Here is a 12022-nt window from a genome sequence, read left to right on the forward strand (position 1 = left end):
TCACTTCTAGTTTGATCAATTTGACCACTCAACTAATCAAGTGGTAAAACAAATACAGCTAATACCTACACATTAGTAACTCATTCTTTATGCCAGTAGATACAGAGTAATTCTTCGTCAGTAGATACAACGTAACGCTTTATACTAGTAGGTATAAATGTTCTATACTAGTAGATACAGAATAATGCTTCGTCCCCAGTAGGCACTATGAATGACATTTAGGTTATGAGCGTATGACATATTTGTAAGTTAAATCGTTAAATTCATCGATTTGATGGCATATGAATTGAATGTACGAAGGATAAGAAGCCCAAAATGTAAAATGAGATTAAATAACTCCGCATCATGTGACTTACGGCATTTGCAGACTTATCACACTATTTGTTATATCCAAATCCATTACATGATAGTGTTAGCGAGTATTTTTACATATAGATTCGACAGTAATTTTTTCAATTGTTGTGTTACTACCAAAAAAGAGTCAATTTCCTAATCAGAAATAGATTCTTTTTAAATCAGTGTGGCTCAATATGTACGTGTCACGTGATTTAGGGCAAATCGCTGCCGCAGTTCATGTTAGGACAACTATAATGCACAGCTTTGGCTTCATCCATAGTATACTGTCACATCTATGGTTAAATTATTGTCTGCTGCCGACACCAAAATAGAAGTTATGAAAATTCATTTCCGAGTGATCAGATTCCTAGTTCCGAGCTTATTATTTTTATGGTTATAGACAAAGAGAACGACACAAAGCAAGTTAATTTTCATAAACCCTTATTTGGTACGCTTTTAATTAAAATAATGTAATAGATATTTGTGCAAAACGTGGTGACTGTTAACATGTGTGATCATTTCTTAAGCTTTAGTCTATAACAAAAAAAAATTGCAGTGAACCATTTTTTAATAAATATTTAAACGTCATAATTTTTACGTATTAACGACCTTATGCAACTTATAAAGCAGAGTACGGTGTATAAAGTCCATTTGTTAAGAGGTATTTAATTTCTTAAAAATAAATGCCACTGAATTTCCTCTTTCCTCTGTAAAGTGAATATTGTCCGTGAAAAAAACAATTAACTTTTTATAACACTTTTTTAATAATACTACATTAAAATATTTTTAGTGTCTTAGACATGATACGATAAAAATGTAAAAATAAATACAAAATTGGTCAGTAAAAATGCCTAGTCCTAACAAAAAAAATTATCGGGCATAACCTCACTTTCCCCTAAAATTTAAAATATCACACAACAGCAATAAACGATATGAAAAAATTTCGACAATCACTTTACAAATAACATTTGTATCTCATAACCGCCCAATTACAAACGAATCGATCTACGATCCCAACTTTTAAAACTTAACAAGTTAAATAACCTGACAACAAAATCCTACCCCTTTCAAATGAATAAATTCAACTTTTTTAAGTTATTTGGAATTTTTTCCGTCTTCGATGAAAAAGAAACGAATTCGCTCTTACTCCTTTCACAGAAAAGAAGGGCATTTGCTCAAAATCTTTTATACGTTCTCCCTCGGGTTACGCAACGACGATGGAAGGAGTCTTGCAAATGCGAAATTTACAATTCTGAAAAGCGTGATGAACACATGGCATTATGATGGTGGTGTATCGCGAAGGGACCCAGGGGGGACGTTTCCTCATAGTATAACGCAACATCTACAGTACCTTTGGCGCGAACTTCCCGCGGTGGGGGGTGGAGTAACGGGTGCAAAGTAAGCGTGTACCTTTATGTTGGGTAGGTGGTTCTGAAACGAAAAGCGCGCTTATAAGAAGGTCAAGAATATATTATCTAAGTTGAAATATTTTTTTTAACAGGGTATAGAATTCATAAAAATAAGTAATTTTTCCAAATATCAGGATGTTTTTTTCAAGTTGGAAATTTCCTTTAAAGGAACACTGTATCTGATGCTGCTGAATTAAGTTAACAAATGTGTGGCATCAAGTGATTATTTTGATTCTTTGATTCTTCTTGATTTTTTTCACATATAAGATGCTACAACTGCACTTTGTCGACATTCCCCGTAATTTAAAAGCTACACTGTTGAACTAATTAACAAGTATTCATGGCCTGTGATTTTTTAATGGCAATTTTTACAAATATCGTAATATAAAAGCATATGTACAAGTTTGCTTTTTTCATAAACAAGTGCCATCGTTTAAAAAATGCAAAGAACAAAAAACCACAATATTGCATGAACTCAACACTAGACCGGATTTTTCATAGTAAATTTATGTCTAATAAGAATGTCTTAAATTTTGTAAAACTTTAAATTATTAATAACTTCGTTATTTTGCAATTGCTATACAGGGTGTTAATTAAGTAAGTAGATAAACCTTAAGGGGTGATTATTTGAGTGCTGAAATAAAAAAAAATCACTTTTTTTCTAAAATATATCTGAAGGTGATTTGTTTTTTATTTAAATGCCTTGTATCTTGAAAATACTCGAAGATAACATTCTTTCAAAGTTTGCCCTCGTATTTAATTAACGTCCTATATGTGACTTTTGGTAAAATTACTTATTTTTCCATGTTCTGACGCATCAATAATACTCACTCTCAATCTCCTAATTCCAACCCTCGTGATGAGTTGGCAATCATACAGTTCCACCTGCTGCAGATTATGGCACGACGTAAGGTGTTCTAGAGAAGCGTCCGTAATGAGCGGGCAGTTATCTAACTCGAGAACGGTTAAATTCTCTGCCGCACACGGTGACATGGACAAATGTCGTATGCCTTCGTCGGTTATTAATTCACAATGTGATAAAGTCTAAAAATATATTTTGTCTTAGTTTTCCGAATGCAATACAAAGTTTAATAATTAAGTTTTCACATCAATTAAACTGTAGTAAATAGGTTTTTCATTTAATAATTTTTAGTAACTTTTTACCCAAATGCTGGCAACGTTTAGTAATTCTTGTCTTTATTGTTTAATATTTCACTAGGAAGGGATGAATTTGAAATTAATATTTGAACAAACAAAATGAATCCCAATAGCAATTAAACATAATAAAGTACTGGTCACCTTGAGAAAATTGGCAACGCTGCTTAAGATACTGTTACGCTATTAAATGCATCTCATGGTACTTACTAAATATTCAATCCTAGGACACCCCATCGCTAAGTGAATTAACGTTGCATCTGTTATAAGAACACATTCGTCTAGGTCCATTTTTTCTAGGTATCTACAACTCTGACAAAAATAACCGACATCAACACAGAGATAAAACAGAGAATAAAGATTATCAAAGTAGTTCCAACACTATATTCAATTAAATAGATATCATGTTCCTATGGAACATATTTCCCCATTTGTATTCAATCGACACTTTTAACTTTACCATTATTTTGTTCGTTTTAATTTATAGATAAATAATTTAAATAAAACGTGTAGCTATAAAGTACTCACTCTTGCCAAGGCCTGGAAAGCTGCATCTGTGAACTGTGTGCATCCGGCTACTTCAAGTGTGGACAACAGAGGGCACTGTTGCGCTAGAGCTATCAGGGCTACATCGGTCAGAGCCGAGCATCCAGAGAGACACAAGTAATGTAACTTTGGACACTTTTCTGCCAGCGATTGCACTGCTTCATCCCTTATATTCTAAGAAAATTTAACAAATGAAAAATATATTTGACTGAGTAGATAAAAAAAATTACTTCAGACAAATTTTTATATAAAGGGCATCTCAAGTGGACAAACAAAACCATAGTCTGCCAAATCAGGGTGCCTTGGAACATCTAGTCTGTTATACTTGAAGAGATAAGTTCGAATTACCGATATTTTCGAATTACTGGATAGTAAATATGTACATATGTAAATATGTTTATGTACATATTAGGGTGGCCCAAAAAAAAACTAATTTTTTTTTGTGTCTCGTGAAAATATGTTAGTTTATCATGTTTTAAGAGCCCCCTCAAAAAATCAGCTCAATAAAACTTAAATTTTAAAAAATTTAAAAATTATAAATATTTGACAGTGCAGTAGTAAATTTTGCCTCGAGAAATTTTGAAAATGTCTCGTGATTTATTTCTATTCTTTTGTTCATCAAATTCAATAAAAAAAATATTAGTCCGTTGATATTTATTTTTAGAGGTCTCGAAAACATTTTAGGTACACTACTTTGAAAGATAAAATAATTAGAAATTAAAATATTGATTTGAAATTTTCAGAATCGAGATTTTGTTCAACCTAGAAAATGATAAAATAACGAGAAAAAAATTAAAAAAAAAATTCAATTTTTGACAATTTTGGAAATTTTTAAAAATCTTGAGCGACCTCTAAAAAAATTTTTTTAGCTGATTTTTTGAGGGGACTCTTAAAACATGATGAACTAACATATTTTCACAAGAGACACGAAAAAAAATATTAGTTTTTTTTTGGACAATCCTAGTACATAAACATATGAATTAAATTTTATGTGTAACTGAGAAGGCAAAAAATTCATTTCACATTTGGATTCAACGATTTCAACAATCTCAAAATTGTTTATAGCAATATCATTCCAATTGTCATGTTGAATCCACTATTTTGATTATTGTAATTCTGCTATAATGAGTTTTGTAATAAAAATTAGCTCGTGATGTAACATAACTTTACAGGGTATAACCGTATATTTCGTACGTTTAGGTTAGGATATCTCGTAAAACATGATTAGATATCAGTGCAAAATGCTTCAGAAACGTAAACTCTAGTTCCCAATTTAAAATTTTATCAGTCTGTACTATCGAAAAGACCACAGCGATCTCTAGCGCATGAATTTAAAGTATCCTTATGTAACGTGACGTCTTAGGCATAAAATAAAATTTCAAATTAAAATATGAAAAAAAATTACCAATTTAATAAATCCCTTCACCAAAAATATTGAAAAAACACATTTTTAAAACATGTTTCAATTTTCTTTGCATTTGAAGGAAATTACCCCATTGTAGTTTTAAAAATATATACTTTATTATTAGCTCCGACATTTTTTACTGTTTTATAAAGAAATGAGCTAATTCACATAAATTAAAAATTTGTTTTGCAAAAAATATAAAAAGTTAACCTTTATTAGGGTCTATTCTGTAAGAGGAATGTTAAATTTTAATGTTATTTTTAGGTTTGTATTCTGTATGAAATATATGGTTAGTTTTAACAGTGAAATGGTATTCTGTATGAATTTTTTGGGTTAAATTTTAACCATTTACGGTAAATTTAGACGTTAAAAAGTTAATTTTTAAAGGTTCCTAAATGGGTGCTGTTAAAACTAGTTTTTTTTTGTATAAATTGAAATCTGAAGAGTTAAAATATGGTATTCAATGCATTTTTTCACCTGGTACTTGTTGAAATTTACAAGAATAGAAAAATGAAAAATTCATGTAACTATTAAAATGAGGTAAGATAATCCGATTGTCTATTTCCTTCCAAAAGAGGAAACAGACTATGTCAGAGGCAACTTCGTGATAACAGTAATTCTTTCCAGTGGCCAGACGTAACTTTTTGAAAGTTGTTTCGTCTTAATGAACATTCTTGTCAGCAACTAATCAATAGCTTAACTGTATACTTAAATCAATCAATCATGTATCAAATAATGGCAACCAGAATTTCTCCACATGTTCAAGTTTTAATAGTTTTGAATTTTTTTGGACAAAGAAATTATCAGCTCTGTTACTCAGTTCATCAGTTCATCACGCATGCAATTTTTCAGTGAGCCAACCTGCAGTAAGCAGATGTGTAGCTGAAATCTCAAACGCAATAACGTTTTTTTTTATTACCTGACTTGATAAATTTCCCTGCCAACATTAACAAAAGAGAAGAAATAATGAGTGGGTTCAGACTGTTCACACAGAGACATGAATAATAAAAAGTTAGGTTAAATATACTTTGTCTTCTTCTTCTTCCTTGTGAAATTGTTTGAGCGCGTTTGAACGACAATTTCCGAATAACTACGATCGCTTTAACGGACACGCTAAAATTTTAACTGTTAACTAGTTTGTTAAAAAGAATTTTACAGAATAGAGGAAAAATTTAACCCAGGGGGTTACATAATAGACCCTATAATAGAGTAAAAAATACCCTACTGCATATTATCAGGTCTGCGACTTAATTGTGAGGGATTTTCAATAGATGGCGTAACTTATGCAATATTGCATTGGACACTTCCGTAACTATATTTAAGCTCTGCTAAGTCAAAGCTCTGTCATTAGGCTTTACTTTTTATTACTGCTGTGTACTACGAGCAGCTGCTTCAACCGAATGAAACCGTCACTGGTGAATGCTACTGAACACGATGCGTTTGAGCCGTGCATTGAAGGAAAAATGGCTTCAATTCGAGCAAAGGCACCTCCAATCTTATGAAGATACGAGAAATTGAATCGATTGGTGGATAGCATTAAAAGATGAGTTGTTCTTTCGACGCATAATATGTATGGTGCCAGAAAAATGGGAAAAAGTAGCGGCTAATGATGGAAAATAAAAATGAATACAATTTTTCCCTTCAATTTACAAAAAAAATCCCTCAAAATTAATTCACTGTCCTAGTAAAAATAAACCAAGTATGAAACAATGAATGACTTACATTGCAACCCTGCAAATTGACTACTTCCAACTGGTGGCAAAACCGCGCCAGACAAATCACAGCTCTCGAAGTAATCTGCTTACATCCCTTACTAATGAAACTTTTAAGCCTGGGACAACCCCTGGCGAGCGCCTCCACCCCGTTCTCCGTGATATTACTGCACCAACTTATATTAATATGCGTCAGATTCTGACACCCGTCGCTAAGCGCCTTCAGAGAGTTGTCTGTTATCGCGGCGCAACCGTCTAAATTCAACTTCTGCAGCTTGGAACAGTGCCTGGAAAAGGCGTTACAAGTGGAATCGGTTAATTTCTTACAGCCATTCAAATTCAAATCCTCTACGTTTGGGCAGAGTTGAGCTAACGTTTTCATTGAGCCGTCCGCTATGGACTGACAACCCCTGAGGGAGAGCTGACGCAGGAAGCCTACGCATCTGCGGGATATGTTTTCTATTATTGGGCCCTGGAAATTTAAACTGAAATATCTGTACGGGAGAAAAATATACATTTTTACCTCTACGTCCCTCTGAAAATCAAAGAGATCAATTCGTTGCCAATTTGAGCCGTCTAAGGCTAAAATATTCCACGCCTTCGATACCTGCGCACACCTGCAGAGAGAAACTACATCTAAGTAGGAAAATATTCGTAATAGTAACTCTTTCGGTAATTTCTTGTTGATTGGAGCTTCATCTTCTGCAAACACTTTGTTTAACTGGAACAAATAATTTCTAATTGAAGAATAATAATCGGTAATGAACCATTACTCTTAAAGAAAGTGTCATTTAATTGCATACACAAATTAATAAGTATTTTAGAAAGATGTAAGATCACAACACTGTAAATACTTCTTCGAAATGTTATAAACTGCAGCATAAAGATGCAAGTGAGAACTTAAAGCTTAGAAATCATGTCCCGTTCAATACACACAAGTTCCACAACACATTAATGTAATCAAAAAGCTGTCTATTAATTCCATAACTAAAATGCAATATAAACAGATACTTAAGCTTTTAATAACCAATATAGGCTGATTATTAAAAAAATGAGAACATAACATCATTAAACTAGCGCAAAATACACACTTCTATCAAAATTAACACACCGCTTAAAATGAATAGGCTCCGCAATAATTTTTCTGTCCCAAAATTCAAAATAGTACCCCAGCTAAAATGTCTACTTGAAATACTTGAATCTAAGTGTCAAGTTATTGTTAATTAAAATGCCCAGTTAAATTGAAGCACCAGTTTATACACAATATAACAATAAAAAAACAGTGAACTGAAAATAAAAAACTAAAACTAAAATAAAGAAAAATAATTGTAATAACGGTACCACATCGATGACTGACACTCGAAACCGGAATTTCTTGATCAATGTAAATTCCATAGTTCTCTGGACACATTTTCAATGTCATACAGGAAGGCAGATAGGGGTTGATGATTTCTGACTGTTTGCCTAGACTGTCACTGATTATCTTACTATCACTGGTAGGTCTTAAATTACCAAATTTTTAAATAAATTGGTGTGCTTTAACTGTGTATCTCATTTAATAACAGAGATAATTATATGATAATGATAATGGATCTATCCGCAGATTCCCCTATACATCGATACCATTGATTTATAATGTAAGTAGTAAGATTAGATGGCGCTAGTGCTGCTATAAATATGATGCTTGTTTCTGTTCTTTTTTTTAATTAAATACACGTTTAAAATAGAAACTTAAAGAAAAATTTATAAGTATCATAACAAGAATAAACATATTAAAAAAATATATTAAAATAAAATAATCAAAATCAAATTTATGGTTTGCTAGAAAATCAACTTTGAAATAATTGGGGCCTCATTTCAATGTGTGTTAATTTGCGAGTGAAGTATATTTAGTAAATTTACAACTAGTACAGAAAAATAGAAACAACTGTCAGATAACAAACCTGCTGTTTAACAGAGTCTACGGCCATTTTGGGTGTGCAATTTTCTCTACTAGACTTTCTAGAGTGCTTTTTATTGCGCCACCAGTGGCGCTGATTAAAAGATGTTTCGTCATCTATTTCTCTATTCTCTTCTCTAGCCGATGATGTACCAAGAGACTAACAGAAAATAACAAAACCAAAATAAAACCATTCAATAACTAAATAAAAAGAAAAACAAATTAAAACCCTATGATTTGTTCAAGAAAAAGGGAAAATAAAAGTACAGTACAATCTTGATAATCCGAACTATTTGGGAAGATTTGTGTCGTTTATCAACAATTTTTTTTTAATAAAATTAACATTTATTGTTAAATATCCAAAAATAGTAAATCAAAACTTTATTCTGTTACAACATATTTTCTTTCTGATATAATATGTATGTTCATATGTACCTACATATACAGACCCCAATTTTTCAGATCTGTAGAGGTTTTTATCTGGATTATAGACATTATGCCCGAATTAAAGAGAAGCGAATTTCAATTGACAAACTGTCGGAATTACAATTGATATCTGAATTAAAGTGTGTCTACATCATCGAAATTGTACTGTAATCTAATGTTTTTTAGCAGATTAAAAGTTTCCATTCAAAAACATTTCTAAGAATATAAAAGAAATTAAAAATTATGAAAAAAATAAAACATTTCTGTCATAAATTGTACCTACATTTTAAATTTTTCTTAAACTGGCGTTCAATTTATTTAAAAAAAAAACATGAAAAACAAAAATTTTAATAACCTGTTCTTGTTAAATAAAACAATTTTAAATTTTGATACAGTGGTTAAAAGCACTTAAAAAAAAATGAAAATAAAAATATAAGAGCTGGAATGTTTTTACTTTGTTGTCCTGTTGCTGATACTAGAAGTACCTACCAATTAATAATAATCGGAGATAATTGGGTACCTTGTCAAATAGGTATGAATATGTAAATATACTATATTTTGTTTACTAATGACTTCAGAAAACAGAACTGTAGGTAGATATGTAGATCTATACCTACATAATTTTGTCTTTTCGAATATCTCAAAAATACAAAAAAAAATCAGTTTTTCACTTACATCCAGCAAATACGATCTAAGATTTTTGGAACACACGATTCGTTATACAAAAAAAAATATCTGAAACCTTTGTTAAAAATATCTCTACATTGAAAGTATAGTGTTTAACTCAATATCCGCACATTGTATAAAAATTATTCAATATAATTAACTAAAAAAAGCAAAAAGAAAGTGTAGGACATTTTGCTTTATTGTGGAGCGTAGTCAAAACTAGATGGAAAAACTTATAATGAAAATTAAGACGTAGATGTCAATAAACGGCGGACATATTTAGCACGATTAGTACGTCCAAGAGAACAAAGAATTTAAAAATTCAAATATTAGTACAATTGAGAAACACCCCTAAATATAGAATGTGGACTTTTCTGCAGTAATTACCAAAACGCACACTTTAACAATGCACTCTTAACAAAGCCGATAGAACTGAACTTGGAACGAAATTGACATTTATTTCGTGCCTAATCAGCTGTTTTACTTCAAACAGTATAACACCAATAAAAACAGTTCTAGCAGCTTAATTAGCGCACCTTCTAGGTTAAATAACACTTAACTCACCTCGAATTTGTTTCGCCCTGCATAAATCATATTAATGCAGGTTAATAATACCTAACTTTACCAAATTGCTCCGACAAAGTCACTGCACAAACAATATCAAGGAAATGATATCAAGACTGTTAGTACAACGTCCTTGGAACGGCTCGGTCTTTACGAATAGAATTGCACGAATTTGTTTATGAGCCCTCCTATTGGTCGCGGTCCCTTCAAAACAAAAACAACTCCGCTGCAACGTCTGCCTGTCGAGACGTCCTGAAAGGTGAACGAACACAAAATGCAATGTCCTGACTACAAAAAGAGTTAACGTGTCTGCTGAAAAGTACATCATCCATCTCTCAGGATAAAAATTTCAGTAGACTGTATTTTACTTCTGTCAGGCTCTGAATTTTCTATTAGTAAATAGGTTTCTGTTCCTAATAAAAAGTAAAAAATTCCCTACCTAGGTACCTACTTAGATATTTGAACCATTAGCTCGTTAAAATCATTGGTTTTATAAGCTAATAGCTAATAAATGCATAAGTAGGTACATCTAGCAGTTAAAATAATTTTAATGCTAATTTTAAAAAAGCAAAGAACAAAAATAGGTACCTATAGTGTTTTTACTATCTGTGAAAGAGACCAAGANGTACATCTAGCAGTTAAAATAATTTTAATGCTAATTTTAAGAAAGCAAAGAACAAAAATAGGTACCTATAGTGTTTTTACTATCTGTGAAAGAGACCAATCGGTAGGTACATTTATTGTCATGAATTATTGTAGATAAAAGTCTATTTTTATAAAATCAAGATACCTATGTATATACCTAGGTAGATTAGATATTGTACCTACCTATTTATGGTTAAGAAGTCGTCAATCCATCATGAATAAAAGTTTTTTTTAAACGACAATTGTAAAAATTAAGAATTTAAAGAAAGAAATTCTGTCTGCAGAGGCTTGCAAAAATTATAATATTCATGTATTTTATGAATCGAAATACCTACTACTTATGTACCTAGTTGTTTTTTGGACGTACAGATCTAGTAAACAGTTTAATTACCTCACCCTGTATGTACGTAAAAAATACATATTTCCGATTATTACCACCAATTTGTTAGGGGCATTTTAGGGTATAGTGATAGTGGCATATATAATAGGTAGGTAGGTAATAGGTATATACAATTTTACAATTTTACTACCTACAGATTTCTCTTTATAATTTAGCAGGTAGATGATCGAGGTATATACAGGGTGTTCCTCAATAAGTGTCGCAACGGAAAACTGTAAATTCCTCTTAAAAAAAGAAACATTTTTTTCCTGTTCCATTTTCCTCTCCGGGCTTTCGTTTTCGAGATACACGGTGTCAAAACTTTATTTTTTTTTTAGTTTTTCGCCAATATCTTAGGAATCGTTTGAACTACAGGACTGAGCTTTTGTACACACGTTACCACTATTAATAGCTACTTTTTCGCACACTTCTCGAATTCATTGGACGTGCCAGTGGTGAAGATTTTAAGGTATCGTAAGGGTTTTTCCCCCCTAAATTTTACGCCACTGGAAAAATTGACTTTTAACAGCAAATTCTAAAGCGCCAATGAATTTTACACAATAAGAGTTCTCTTGGTTCATTGCTCTAAAGTCAACCGTTTTCAAGAAAAATGACTTTATGAACAAAAGCAAACATTTTGCTAACGTTTCGAAAATCTTTTGTAATTCAAAAAATAGGTAGTAATAATTAACAATTTTAACGAAATTTAACAACAGATAGGATTTTAACTTTTTTTTATCAATTTGGCGAGTAAAATTTACAGAAACTGTTCAAAATTACGTCCGTTGGCTTGAATGCACGCATTACATCTTCTAATCATGTTTCTTTCTGCCGCTGCGG

General features: G+C 31.6%; 1 protein-coding gene across 4 annotated transcripts; it reads right to left on the bottom strand.

The window, feature by feature from the left end:
* Positions 1 to 1166: 1166 nt before the first annotated feature.
* LOC108910744 (F-box/LRR-repeat protein 20) lies at positions 1167 to 10262 on the bottom strand. 4 transcript variants are annotated; one of them, XM_018715446.1, is made up of 8 exons: positions 10159 to 10262; positions 8507 to 8662; positions 7087 to 7284; positions 6574 to 7035; positions 3429 to 3620; positions 3111 to 3212; positions 2577 to 2789; positions 1167 to 1767 (listed from the first exon to the last, which is right to left on the bottom strand). In XM_018715446.1, exons 1-8 carry the CDS (start codon positions 10186 to 10188, stop codon positions 1660 to 1662), a joined length of 1461 nt encoding a protein of 486 aa, XP_018570962.1. In that variant the 5' UTR covers positions 10189 to 10262; the 3' UTR covers positions 1167 to 1659. The 4 variants fall into 4 exon arrangements, with proteins under 4 accessions (XP_018570962.1, XP_018570963.1, XP_018570965.1 ...); XM_018715447.1 differs by having other exon boundaries at positions 8507 to 8703; positions 10159 to 10241; XM_018715449.1 differs by lacking the exon at positions 10159 to 10262 and adding an exon at positions 9982 to 10069.
* Between the last annotated feature and the right edge of the window lie 1760 nt (positions 10263 to 12022).

Source organism: Anoplophora glabripennis, unplaced genomic scaffold (genome assembly GCF_000390285.2).
Source record: "Anoplophora glabripennis isolate ALB-LARVAE unplaced genomic scaffold, Agla_2.0 scaffold402, whole genome shotgun sequence".
Classification (NCBI taxonomy): domain Eukaryota; kingdom Metazoa; phylum Arthropoda; class Insecta; order Coleoptera; family Cerambycidae; genus Anoplophora; species Anoplophora glabripennis.